At 43.3% G+C, this 12,647-nt stretch overlaps 2 protein-coding genes across 4 annotated transcripts in view; one reads left to right on the forward strand and one right to left on the reverse strand.

The window, feature by feature from the left end:
• The window catches only part of LOC143280922 (protein amnionless-like), a 15,668-nt gene extending 9,747 nt beyond the window's left edge, over positions 1-5,921 (reverse strand). The window contains exons 1-4 of the mRNA XM_076585705.1: positions 5,739-5,921; positions 4,975-5,141; positions 3,563-3,656; positions 464-684 (exon numbers count right to left, since the gene is read on the reverse strand). Of these exons, the coding sequence (XP_076441820.1) occupies positions 464-684; positions 3,563-3,656; positions 4,975-5,141; positions 5,739-5,784 (528 nt within the window). The 5' untranslated portion in view covers positions 5,785-5,921. The remainder of the gene's footprint in view (positions 1-463; positions 685-3,562; positions 3,657-4,974; positions 5,142-5,738) is intronic.
• Positions 5,922-10,713: 4,792 nt separating this feature from the next.
• LOC143280923 (osmosensitive cation channel TMEM63C-like) overlaps positions 10,714-12,647 on the forward strand; it is an 81,583-nt gene continuing 79,649 nt past the window's right edge. For all 3 annotated transcript variants that reach the window (XM_076585706.1, XM_076585707.1, XM_076585708.1), the window contains exon 1: positions 10,714-10,810. The gene's annotated coding sequence lies outside the window, so the exon portion shown is untranslated. The remainder of the gene's footprint in view (positions 10,811-12,647) is intronic.

A 12,647-nucleotide genomic window follows, 5' to 3' on the forward strand; every position in this document is an offset into this window, starting at 1 on the left:
ATGGGAGATCGGAAAATTCCCCACCCTTTACCCACCAGGCGCCGCTACCGAGATTCGAACCCGGGACCCTCAAATTGAAAGTCCAACGCTTTAACCACTCGGCTGCTGCGCTCGTCAGACTATACAGAATACGCGAATGCATGGTCTCAGTTTTTTAACATCACAAGCACATGAGCACACACGTGTCCATGTGCATGTACACACACACACACACACACACACACACACAAGTACACAAGAGTACTACTGAGATAAACAATGCACACATACACACTTGCAGAGAAGCAAAGACGCATAGGCTACACACACACACACACACACACACACACACAACACACACACACACACACACTCCATGTGACATACACGCACACACGCTAACAGTCTGTTATAGATTATTACAAGGACGAAGAAATTCACTAAAACACGTATTTTATTATTTTCTCAGAACGAGCCAACCCACCGTCCCGGTAATCTTCAGGGTCTTCATGGTAAGCGGTATGCCTCGACCAAGAGTGACGTAATAGGAACGGTGACGTAGGAAGACGACGTCATCATTGACGCAAGGCACGTTCTCCGTGTCCACAGGAGAACTGGGCTGACAGTCGGAAAGCTCGGCGGAACTGGTGCACCAGTTGTCCGGGTTGGACCAGCTGGAGGGATTCACTGCAGTGAACTCAACGTCTGGTAATGGAAAAGGTACACAAGTATAAGATAAACTGAATTCGAGGTGTGATTGGGGGAAGGGGGTGCGGGAGGGGGTAAAGAAAGAAGCTGTGAGAGAGAGGGCTAACAGAAGAGAGAGGGAGATAGAAAGAGTATGTGTGTGTGTTGTTGTTTATTTGTTTCTCCAGCATGCCTACCTGATATTTTGCGTTTCCTCGGGGTTTTTTTAAGTTTTGCATTTTTGTTTTTCAGTTCGACCATAAAACAGAAGAAAAGAGCCATGAAATATATCTCGTACCTCCTCCTGAAGAAGGCTTCGATAACTAAATACAACAGAAAAACAACAACCCCCCCCCAAAAAAAAAACAAACCCAAAAAACAACAACAAAAAAAACAACCAACCAACCAAACAAACAAGAGAGGCAAGGCCTTCAAGACTGACTTGTGATACACTTAAAAAAAAAAAAAATCTAATCGTTAAAATGTGTTTTGTATTTGTTATTATAAAGCTTCGGGTTAAAAGAAAAAAGAAAAAAAAAAGTCCAAATGGTAGATTTGAACCACGCGTGTTCGGACGAGAAGAAACTGTCTTATCCATTACACTATCGTGGCTCCTTAACTGACGTTCAAAAATATAATACTTAAACATGCTTTTTTTTCCAAGGGCGATAAATCGATTGCGGTATTCGCAGTGAATACGCTGTTCAAATCATATTATTCTGGTGTATCTTGGGCGTTCAAAAATTCTTTAAGGACAATTAAAAAATTCTTTTTAAGTCCGCGGTAAAGGAGACGTGGCTATCGCCGCAATCACACTGCAACATTTAGCCGTTTTCTCTGGATCTACATAGATGTACAAGTTTAGTTACACCCGGTTGACACGGTCGATTCAATTTCTCTTTTATGTTCATTCTAGTTTTATAGTTTTAAAGTTCATATGAAAATTGAGTATTTTGTTAAACTAATAACATGTAGAGCCAAGTACAAGTCTTTCTGTGAATAAATATTTAACGGTCTCCTCCAACTTTCCATCACGTGTTATCGTGTATTGTCGATCGAATATAGGATTGAACGGGCAGGTCAGCAACATGAAACAAAATGGCGTCGTTCGCGTTCGGGAAGAATATGAGCACGCGCTTTGAATATGTATAAATATGTGTACACAATTGACTTTTGCCCATGACCTTCAGGGCTCAGCCAATAGATCTATAAAGTCCACTCGTCGTATTGGTTTTAGTATATTCCGAAAAAAGACCACTTCGGCGAATGAACATAGTGAAAGCCCTGTACACTGAGAGTAAAACACACAAGCTTTTTATGTATTGAGTATAATTTCAAAATGTAATGTTTAAGATGAGAAAGATAAGTTTAAAGCAAATTAAGTCTCCTAACATTAATTACAGATTAATTTCCCTTTTTTACTATCTGCACCAAAACGTTTGCAAAATAAATAGCAAAAGAAGTTCCTGTTTGAACAAAAAATTATAATAATCACTGCTCTTGTTGTTGTGTCAGAATATCAGATCAAAGTGCCAAGTTTAGAGAATAAAAAAAAGAATATAATAGTAAATGCAGTTTGCATATAATTTGGCTTCTTTTTTTATTTTTTTGTGCCCATCCCAGAGGTGCAATATTGTTTTAAACAAGATGATTGGAAATAACTGAATTTTTCCTATTTTTATGCCAAATTTGGTGTCAGCTGACAAAGTATTTGCAGAGAAAATGTCAATGTTAAAGTTTACCACGGACACACAGACACACACACAGACACACACACAGACAACCGAACACCGGGTTAAAACATAGACTCACTTTGTTTACACAAGTGAGTCCAAAAACCACCTTAAGTCGTTATGCTTATCAAGTACAACCTCCTGCATAAGGGTTCGTTAATCAAACACACACACACACACACACACACACACACACACAGAAGCAGCAATAGATTTCAAGCAGATTGAAATGGTGCAAAGAACAGCAGCACTTTATGTATACAAGGACTATGGCTGGACCAGCAGCATAACATCCACTGCAAGAAGTAGGATGGGAACCCCTTGAATCACGACGAAACAGGCAGAGGCTAACTTTCATGTACAAAATCGTATAAAGCACTGTGGACATCCGTCCAGACAAATTTCTCAAGAAAGGATCCATCAAAGCAAGATCAAATCACGAACACAAGTTTGCACGCCTTGGCACCTCCTCTGACCCATACAAGTTCAGTTTCTTCCCGTCAACCATTCCTGCCTGGAACTCCCTGCCTGCAACAGCAGTAGAGGCTCCCTCCTTAGTATCATTCAAGAGGGAGCTCAACAAAATCCCAGCTTAGACCCCTCCCCAACTAGCCCCGCAGTAAATGAAGGATAGGGTTGTGTCGGTCCAGATCTTGACTTGGGGGTCTCTACGATTACCGAATAAGCCTGTCCAGATACCAGTTTTGGCTAGTTGGGTCCTCCCCCCCCACCCCCCTCCACCCCTCTCCTTTTTTCTTTTCTTTTTTTTTATTTAATTTCCTGCACACACTGCCCCGGAGTTGAACTCAGGGGTGTGCGGTTGGGGTGCAGAGCCCCGCTGCTTTATACCCTATTCTATCCTTTTGTTGTCCCAAATAGACCTATTCTTAAGTTTTATCTTACGCCTCTGCGCACACAGGTCAACAATAGTCAGTGATGACGGCTGACCTTCCAAAATGAAGACTGAATATATCCTTGATCCAGTATAATTACCGCGCCCCTTCCTCTCCATCCTGCATATATTTTCATTAATCAAATACAACAGAAAAGAAAAATCAGCAATACCCTTTAACCTTGGCTCTCACCCCCTCCCATCCTGCATAAGTGCCTCGTCAATTCAACCCAGCAGAAAAAAAGAGCCCTCACAGTTATCATGTACGTACCTCCCCCTGCTGAAGGACAGTCATCAGAGGCATCTTGTGTGAAGGCCAGCTGCACGTTGTTGCCAAGGACGATCTCCCCGTTCTTGGGCAATGTCTGCAGCAATGGTATGACAATAGTCTTTAAGGTTTCAGATTCTTCAGTTGTGGAACCTACTGTGCTAAATCAAACAGTAGGCATACTACCAATGGCATTGAATATGGTTTCTGAGAAGGGAAGCCTAACAAAGGAAGTGTGCTGCAAGATACCAGACTTCTGAATGGAAAAGGACTGTGACCTTATGAAAAGCATTGTATCATAAAATTATTTGTATTGTATTTCTCTTTTTTTCAAAACAGATTTCTCTGTGTGAAATTTGGACTGCTCTCCCCAGGGAGAGCGTGTCGCTGCACTGAGAGCGTCACTCTTTTTTTCTTTTTTTTTTCTTTTTTTTTGTTGTATTTTTGCCCGCGTGCAGTTTTTTTCTGTTTTTGTTTTTTTGTTGTTGTTTTTCTATCGAAGTGGATTTTTCTACAGAATTTTGCCGGGGACAACCATTTTGTTGCCGTGGGTTCTTTTACGTGCGCTAAGTGCATGCTGACCTCGGTTTATCGTCTCATCCGAATGACTAGCGTCCGGACCATCACTCAAGGTTTAGTGGTGGGGGAGAAAATACCGGCGACTGTGCCGCGATTCGAACCAGGGCGTAACCAGGGCACTCAGATTATCTCGCTTCCAAGGCGGACGTGTTACCTCAAGGCCATCACTCCACATTGAAAAGCTGTTCCGTATAAGAAAAAAAAGGAGAGAAAAAAAACTAGACAAAAAGACAAATAAATCACAAAAATCAGGTTTGACGTTCACTTAGGCCTACATAAATCTTGAAGGACTGGTGTGTAAACTTCGTTTTGTACCTTTTATAAAGTATCTGTGCCTGTGTCTGTGGGTGTTTCAGGTTCTCCAATGTTAAAAAAAATAAGTTAAAGTTCCCATAGCCTTTTGAGGCATCAGGGTAGTGAAATCACATCCGCTGTGCGAAGGGCTGGGCATAAGCAGGCCGGGCATAATCCTTTCCCACTGCCGTTTTAACCCTCCCTAACCAAAGTCAGGTACACATTCACACCTGGGTGAAGTGAGGAAAAACGGAGTACAGTGACCCGTTTCCTCAGGACACAACAACACGCGGAAACGGGGCCTCGAACCCTGATCACTGCTGATCACTGCATCAGAAGTTCGTCAGTGCCTGACTGCAGCGGCCCCTCTCATCGGAGGTTCTGCTAGATCGATATTCATAGTTGTTTTTTTGTTTGTTTGTTTGTTTTTTCGCCCTGATATTTATGGCCCTGGGTGGTAGGGTATAATGTAACCTGTCAGAAACAAAGATACATATATTATTTAACCCACAACAAAGCCACATCGTTACCGATGTACAGACCAGTTCCTGCAGAGAGGTGTTCATCTGCATGTAGACCACGGGGCTGTCGTCCGGGATCAGAACACGGTCGTTGCCGCACGGGGCACGTGGAGGCTGCACGTTCCAGTTCAACGGGTTCTCAAAGTTAGTGTTCTTCAGCCACCGTTTGTAGATCGCGTCGCCGCCTCCTGTTCGACGGTAAATTCATGCAAATGTTTCCTTCTAAAGAAAGATTTGTTGTTACCAACGGTTATTTTCTTCTCTTTTTTTTTCCGTTGGCTTGTTGTCTGTTCACACACACACACACACACACGCGCGCGCGAAAGAAAGCTGGTGGTGTGGGGTGGATGAGACATTGGTTATATTTCCAATAAAAGGAACAACAACAAGTTTCCTTCAACAGAGTTATATTTGATCAGCGCTTATTAAAAACAACAACAACTGGATATACAATTACTTAAATGAATTACAGCAACGTATATCTTTTGGGAAAAAAACAACAAAAAACACAGACACACACACAAACCCCAAAAAACCAACAAAACAAAAAAACAAAAGATGAAAGGAAGAAATATAAACATTTTGAAATAAACACTGGTATTCGTATTGAGTTTTATTTAGGACTTGAACTCTCTATTTATCACGTACTATTTCCGCATAATTATTATTCAGAATCGAATTTATATGATATTACTGACGTATGCATAACTATTTTATGGCCAAAAATGTTCAACAAACTTTATTTCATTTTATCTTATCTTCGTTTACAAATATGTACAACATACCGCAGCAAAAGACAAGAAGAAGTCCAGTATAAATCACGAAATTCATGGTGATAACTGGTCCACCGAATTCTTCAGACCACGACCCTTTCCACAGTCCGTAGATCACAACGTTCCTTAGATGTTACCATTCGGGGAACTATCACCAAAGTCTGCACGTCGATTGGTCTTGACTCTGTTGTCACTTTCTACGACCAGTGCGCGTGCGCAGAACAGAAGAATGACGTATCGAATGTCATGCTATGTCCGTTACTCTGTCAACAAGACGATAAAGCTATAAACTCGTTGATGGTGGGTGTGTATCTAAAAGTGCGCGTACCGGTACGCATGTAGAGAGTGGTTTGCGTGTGCTTGAAGAGGACTTTCATCTTTTAAAGCTGTCGTCACCCGTTGAGATCGATGTTGGCATTTCTGTCCCGTAAGTCTCCGAACTCAGTTCGGATTTAACCCAGTTTGATCTACGTGTGTGTGTGTCTGTGTGTGTACATACGCATGCACGCACACTACAAATGCATATACTTAAAATGTGTGTGCGTGCTTGAGTATATATACTCTCTGTATACGGCCGTATGTTCGTACTCTTCAACATGTAAGTGCATTAATGTATTTGTTACATGTTTAAAAAAAAAAAAAAAAAAAAAAGTGGGAGGAAAAGTTTTATGAATATGTTGAACAAGAAGGCGCTTTGAAAAGGAAAAAAAAGAAAGAAAAAAGACAGGAAAATATCAGAGCATTAAGAAATTTTCATACACGCGCGTGCGCACACACACACGCGCACGCACTGACTTGCACACACAGAGAATATATAAACACAGGCCACTTTTCCATAACCTGTCCATAATACCTACATCACACCCTTCCACCCCCACCTCCCTTGCAGCTTCCTTCCCACTCCCCCACCTCTCCCTTTTTTTTTTCTTCTAACATCACTCTTAGTGAAAAGGGACGTAAAATCAACTTACAACAAAAACAGGAACACACACACACACACACACACACACACACACACACACACCCTGGGACACAGTCCCGCGGATATCAACCTGTTCAAAGATTCTGACAGCAAAACATATACAGCTAAAAGGAATTTTATCACAGGCCTAGCCTATACAGCCAACAGACCCATCAAAACGCTACCTCACCCAACTGTCAACATGTCAAGCCGCTCGTTTAGTACGGGTTGTATTTTTCACTTGTTACATATCACGACACACACAGACCAGTCGGAACCAGGAGGACCTGTCACTGAGATGCAAACATGAATACATGCTTCAAAGCAAATTGTGTGTGTGTGTGTATGTGTGTGCGCGTGCTCAAAGAGTCGAGAAATCGGCCGCAGCTCAGTCCGCCGTTTTGAAATCCCTGTCAGCGGGAGGAAACTTTGTTTTTATTGACTGTTTACCTGCTCCTGAATGGAAGTGTTAAACCTATGAAAAGAAAATATTAAAAAAAATCATCTACTTGCACTGACAGATATAACTACTTCTTCCTCACCCAACCTCTCCAACTGTCTGTCTGCCTGCCCGTGCCTGTCTGCCTGCCTATCGATTTCTGTGTGTGCACCGCGCACAGCAATACAGTGAATTCAACACGCAGTCACCAAATTCATATAATTATTGTCTTCAAATCTTTTAAACCTGATTACTAAGAAAAAGAACAGGGCAAAGCCAAAACACCTAATTAGACCAACGTGCTGGCATCTTTACTGCCCGAGATGCCGCTTAGTTAACAGACCTTGCCGGTGAGAAACCCGATAGGCTCCTCCCCCTTCATTTGTGATGCTGAGTGACTGGGACAGAGGGTTGCGTGACTAGAATAGATACGCCGCACAACTGAAGAGGTGCCTGGCGTTTGGTTAGTTAATGTGGACTAAAACATGGTGACTTTGAATGCCTTTTTGCTCATGCACGATTCATATCAATGTCTCGTTAACTTGGCTTTACAGTTGGAGTTACATTTTGTTTGTCGGTTATGAACTAGTTCGGATATTTTGTTAGACTCTGAGGGCCTGACGGAGGGTGGGGAGGGAGGAGTGCATGTACGCACACCGGCGCCGCACAAATACGCACGCGCGCACATTGACAACAAAGAGACACACAGACATGTGAACAGGTATGCAGACTGACGCACATGCAAGAGCGCGCACATGCACACACTGACATACATACGTTATCATTTGTGCACACACATCGGCGCGCGCACGCCGGACACACACACACACACACTCTCTCTCTCCGGCTCTCTCTCTCTCTCTCACACACACACACTCTCTCTCTCACACACACACTCACACACACACTCTCTCTCTCTCTCTCTCACACACACACTCTCTCTCTCTTTCACAACAACTGCTAGTGCTACTACTGCTGCTGCTGCTGCTACTACTACTACTACTACTACTACTCTCAGTCTCTCTCTCCGAGTCAGTATTACTGACCTCTTGCAACGTCTAACTAGGGTTGATGTGACAAGGGAATTGATTCGTTCTGCGGCTGAGGAATTGCAACAAAAAGGGGTGAATTGTGGTGCAGCTGTGCAGTAGAAGCCAGTGCGTTCTCCGGCACTGCGGATGACTGCCGGAGCCACTGAAAAGCCGGAAAAGAAAACAACACAAAATACAGGAACTGAAAGCTCGCCCACCAGAAACAATTCAGTCACTTGCGCGAGCACACACACACACACACACACACACACTCTCTCTCTCTCTCTCTCTCTCTCTCTCTCAGTCTCTCTGTCCTCTCAGCCTATCACGGCACACACTGACACACACACACACACACACACACACACTGGCACATGCACACAACTGATCATACTGAAACCTTTGATGTCACGGTTCTTGTGGTCCGCACCGACGACAGGACACACTGACATGCGCATCAGCACCCCGCGCATGCACGGCACACACACGCACATGCTACCAGACACGTGTAAACATATTTCAGTTCCCCCTTAAAACTACCCCAGCATGGAATTCCATGTATGCATCAGTTGCTGAGGCCCCCTCAAGTCCTCAGTTGCCATCAATCAAGAGGGAGCTTATAATGACGCCCTGTATCCCTCTTCAGAGCAGAGACCACGGATCAAAGTAGCGGTAAATGACGGGTTCAGTAGACTCATCGAGGTGGTGCCGGTCGGGATGCTCTGCAGAGCGCTTCCAGCTGGCCGGAGCTAGAGGTCCTGCCCAGATACTGTGAATGAAGGCCTGTGGTCTACCCCTCCCCCCCCCCCCCCCCCCCCCCCCCCCCCGCACCCCTCCTCGCCGGTCTTACCCCCACCCCCCACCCTCTCTCTCTCTTTCCAAGTTACTTGAGAATGTCCGTCGGGGGCGGGGAACTGGCATACAACTGAGTCCGGCCTTTGTCCACGGCCCAGTATTTGAACTGATCAGTTTCAGCATCATTCTGGGATCCGTATCAACAACAGGTTTCAGTTTCAGTAACAACAGGACATCGGTGGAATCAGTACACCGACGTTCAGGCAGATTCGCACTGAGGCGCTACAGAAACACGTCGCGTCAAGCGTCTCCCGGTCAGTGACGGCAAGACCGGCTGGCCAAACTGCAGCACTGATGACAAAGTAAACACTTGATGCCCACCCACCCCCTTCCCTCCCCCACACCCCATCTCCCTGAAGCAGAAGCTCATCCCAACGGCACGGCGGCCACCGCTGCGACAAAGAACAGCCCACCCACGGCAGAACAACTGTCCCAGATCTTCTGTAAGACACAGTACAGACAGGCAGGATTCCCCCCAAGAACAATTCGGGACTGGAACACCCTGCCCCTGACAGCCTATGTGGACCACTCACAGTGACACTTTTGTATCGAACTACCCCCGAAAACGGAGTATGGCTGCCTACATGGCGGGGTAAAAACGGTCATACACGTAAAAGCCCACTCGTGTGCATACGAGTGAACGCAGAAGAAGAAGAAGAAGTATCGAACTGAGGAGTCGTCAGTAGCGGCTGCTAAATGCCCGAAAACAGCTGACTTTTTTCTTTGTCTTTTTTTCTCTCATGTGTACCACCAACAAAGAAAGAAAGAGGATTTAGGTAACTTGTGTTTTTAACTCTTAGTGTAGTGATCATGGACTCAAAGTAACAGTAAATCAGGGACAGGATCGTGGAGCTGTGCTGCAGGGTCCGTCCGGTCGGGGTTTACCCGGGGGGAGCGCCGCTTCGCCGCTAGCCGCAGGAGTGGTCTACCCAAGATACTACGAAATAAATTTCCTTTTATTATTATTATTAATATTATTATTTATTTTATAAAAAAAAACTCTTTAATAGAGTAAGTCAGTGCCTTTTCCTGCGGATCCCCCATACAGTGACAAAATAATCAAAACTGTTGAATGTGATTGTGGTCACTACAGAAGGAAGGAACGAAGGCGTGACTACCTCAGTGACTGAAGACTGAAGCGTGTTGCAAAGGCTTTATCTCTAAAGACGAACCGCACTCAACGTGACTGACTGAGTGCAGCGACAGACCTGCGTTTTTGCAAGTCTGAGATATCATCAGTCGGCCTAACGTTTCCGAGTCGCCGGGCCAGTGTACGGACCATTGGAATCAACAATAAGGACGCCTGGGTCATTGGAACCAAATATATTTTCTCTGTCCCTGAGTTACAGATGCTACCATGACATCAAATGTAACAGGGTGGAGATTTGAATAGCCATTTCTTAAACTGCTTGGACGGACAGCGGACAATCATAACAAAGGCTGCAAGAATACGAACGCAATGTAGAGTGCACTTGGGGGGGGTGGGGGGGGGGGACGTAGGGTGGGAGGGGAGCATAGATTCGCAACACTAGCGAAACGTTAGGTCCCTATACACTCTTAAGATTGCGAGAGTTAAAAAAAAAAAAAAAAATAAAAAATCCCCACCCCCACCCCCTCCTGAAATTAATTCACTGGGTCATGGTTTTTACCGAAGTGAAGTGGGTTGGGAAGGGAGATAACCGCGAGGTAAGTTTTTGAGATGTAAAACCAAGAACAACCATCTGTTGTTGATTCATGAGGAAGCCCAACACAGTTGCAGCCGACATCGCATTTTGTGATTGAAACACAGGAGTGCTGGGTGAGTAGACAGTTTACTTGGTTGATATGAATTATAAATGATTGATTGTTGAAGATTATTTCATTCTTGATTATGAACGAACGTCGCACCCGTGTGCACGATGCAGCAACGGTGTAAGTCATATCGATGAGCCATAATCATGAGGGGTGTCCTTCACATCTTGCCTTGAAACTTGTCCATTAAAAAAAAGATGTTTTAGTTTTTATTTTCGTTTATATTCATATATGGCTTTCAGTGCCATGTATTGCATTGTAGCATTGTAACAACACCATTGATATTTTCATAATATATTCATGTCGAACATATTAATTATTTAATATTTATTATGACGCGAAGTAAAAATGCGGTTGTCAAATGACAGTTTCTTCGTGTAAGATAGAAAATGATCTACTCGGTGTGATGGTGACATAACTAAGGACAGGTCAGACAGTCGTGTGAAAGGGTTAACCATCTGGATATTTTACTTTATTCCATATCAGTAATGCAAATGATAGGAAACATTTTACATTTTTAGCAAAATTTGGGTAAACACACGTTTCATTGCAGGATGTTCACACTGCTTTAGCAGTGTTCTAGAGAAGGGCGGAAAAAAATTGAACAGTTATTTCTTTTGTTGTGCCTTTGTATCTTGCATTTCTGACCATAACTATAATCATTTTGTAGCTAAAGTTGGCAGATATTTCTCTCTTTTTTCTTTTTTTTTCTTTTCTTTTTTTGTGGTGAGTTTGCAAGTGCTTGGGCATTTCATAGTTTAGTTGCAGCAAAGATACCCACATACACTGCATATAATTAAAAGATTATATGAAGCTGATCATAAAGGATTTAACATGAAAGCAAATAAGGTAGACTGGTTGATCTTTTTAAGACAGTCAGTGTAATTATCCTGTTATGCGTAATGAACTACTTTTTTTATCACAACAGATTTATCTGAGTGAAATTTGGGCGTGAGTATGCGTCACTACAGTGCAGCACCATCCTTTTTATTTCTGTCATCAAGTGTATAATTTACTGATAGAATGGATCTTACTGCAGTATTTGAAAGGGACAACCCATTTGTTGCTGTGGGTTCTTTTATGTGTGCTAAGTGCATACTGTACATGGGACCTTGGTTTACTGTCTCATCCAAATGACTAGAACCAGACCACCACTCAAGGATTACTAGAGGGGAAGAAAATTGTGGTGAGTTCAGGACTTTAGGTTCTCTTGCTTCTTAGGCAGACACATTACCACTGGGCCACCAGTCCACAAATGTGTGTGTGTGTGTGTGTGTGTGTGTGTGTGTGTGCGCGCTTATAAACTGTGGACAGTTTCTCAGCTGCACAAGTGGTGTAGAAATAACATCTTTCCAGACATCCCCATTTTGATGACATGGTAAGCCGGTTAAAGGTAAAAGGTCAAGGTTATCACTTGACTATAATAGAAGAAAACTTGCAGGTACAATGAATATAGTTCATGTCTGACATCCAGTTTTCACCAAGCTGGGTATAGTGAATAGCTTTGGTGAGAACATTATTGGAATCAAAAATGTTGTTAGAGATTACAGGTGAATGTCACAACATGACATTTTATATAGAAGCTTGTAGATACAACAATGACAAGAAAGATGTATTTATTCACCTCTCTTGCACCAAACCATTTCTATCCATGTCATGATCTTGACCTTGACTTTGAACTTCTGAGATCAGTTGGTTTCAGTCACTGTCAAAACATCTTTCTGTTGTCCGTTTGGATCATGATCTGAATAAACACACATTTTGTTAATTGTGTAGTGTATCTTTGTTTCACAGATTTAATATCAGAAATATGAGCTCATATTACCCGTTCAATCTTACCCCCA

The sequence above is a fragment of the Babylonia areolata genome, chromosome 4 (genome assembly GCF_041734735.1).
Source record: "Babylonia areolata isolate BAREFJ2019XMU chromosome 4, ASM4173473v1, whole genome shotgun sequence".
NCBI classification, from domain to species: domain Eukaryota; kingdom Metazoa; phylum Mollusca; class Gastropoda; order Neogastropoda; family Buccinidae; genus Babylonia; species Babylonia areolata.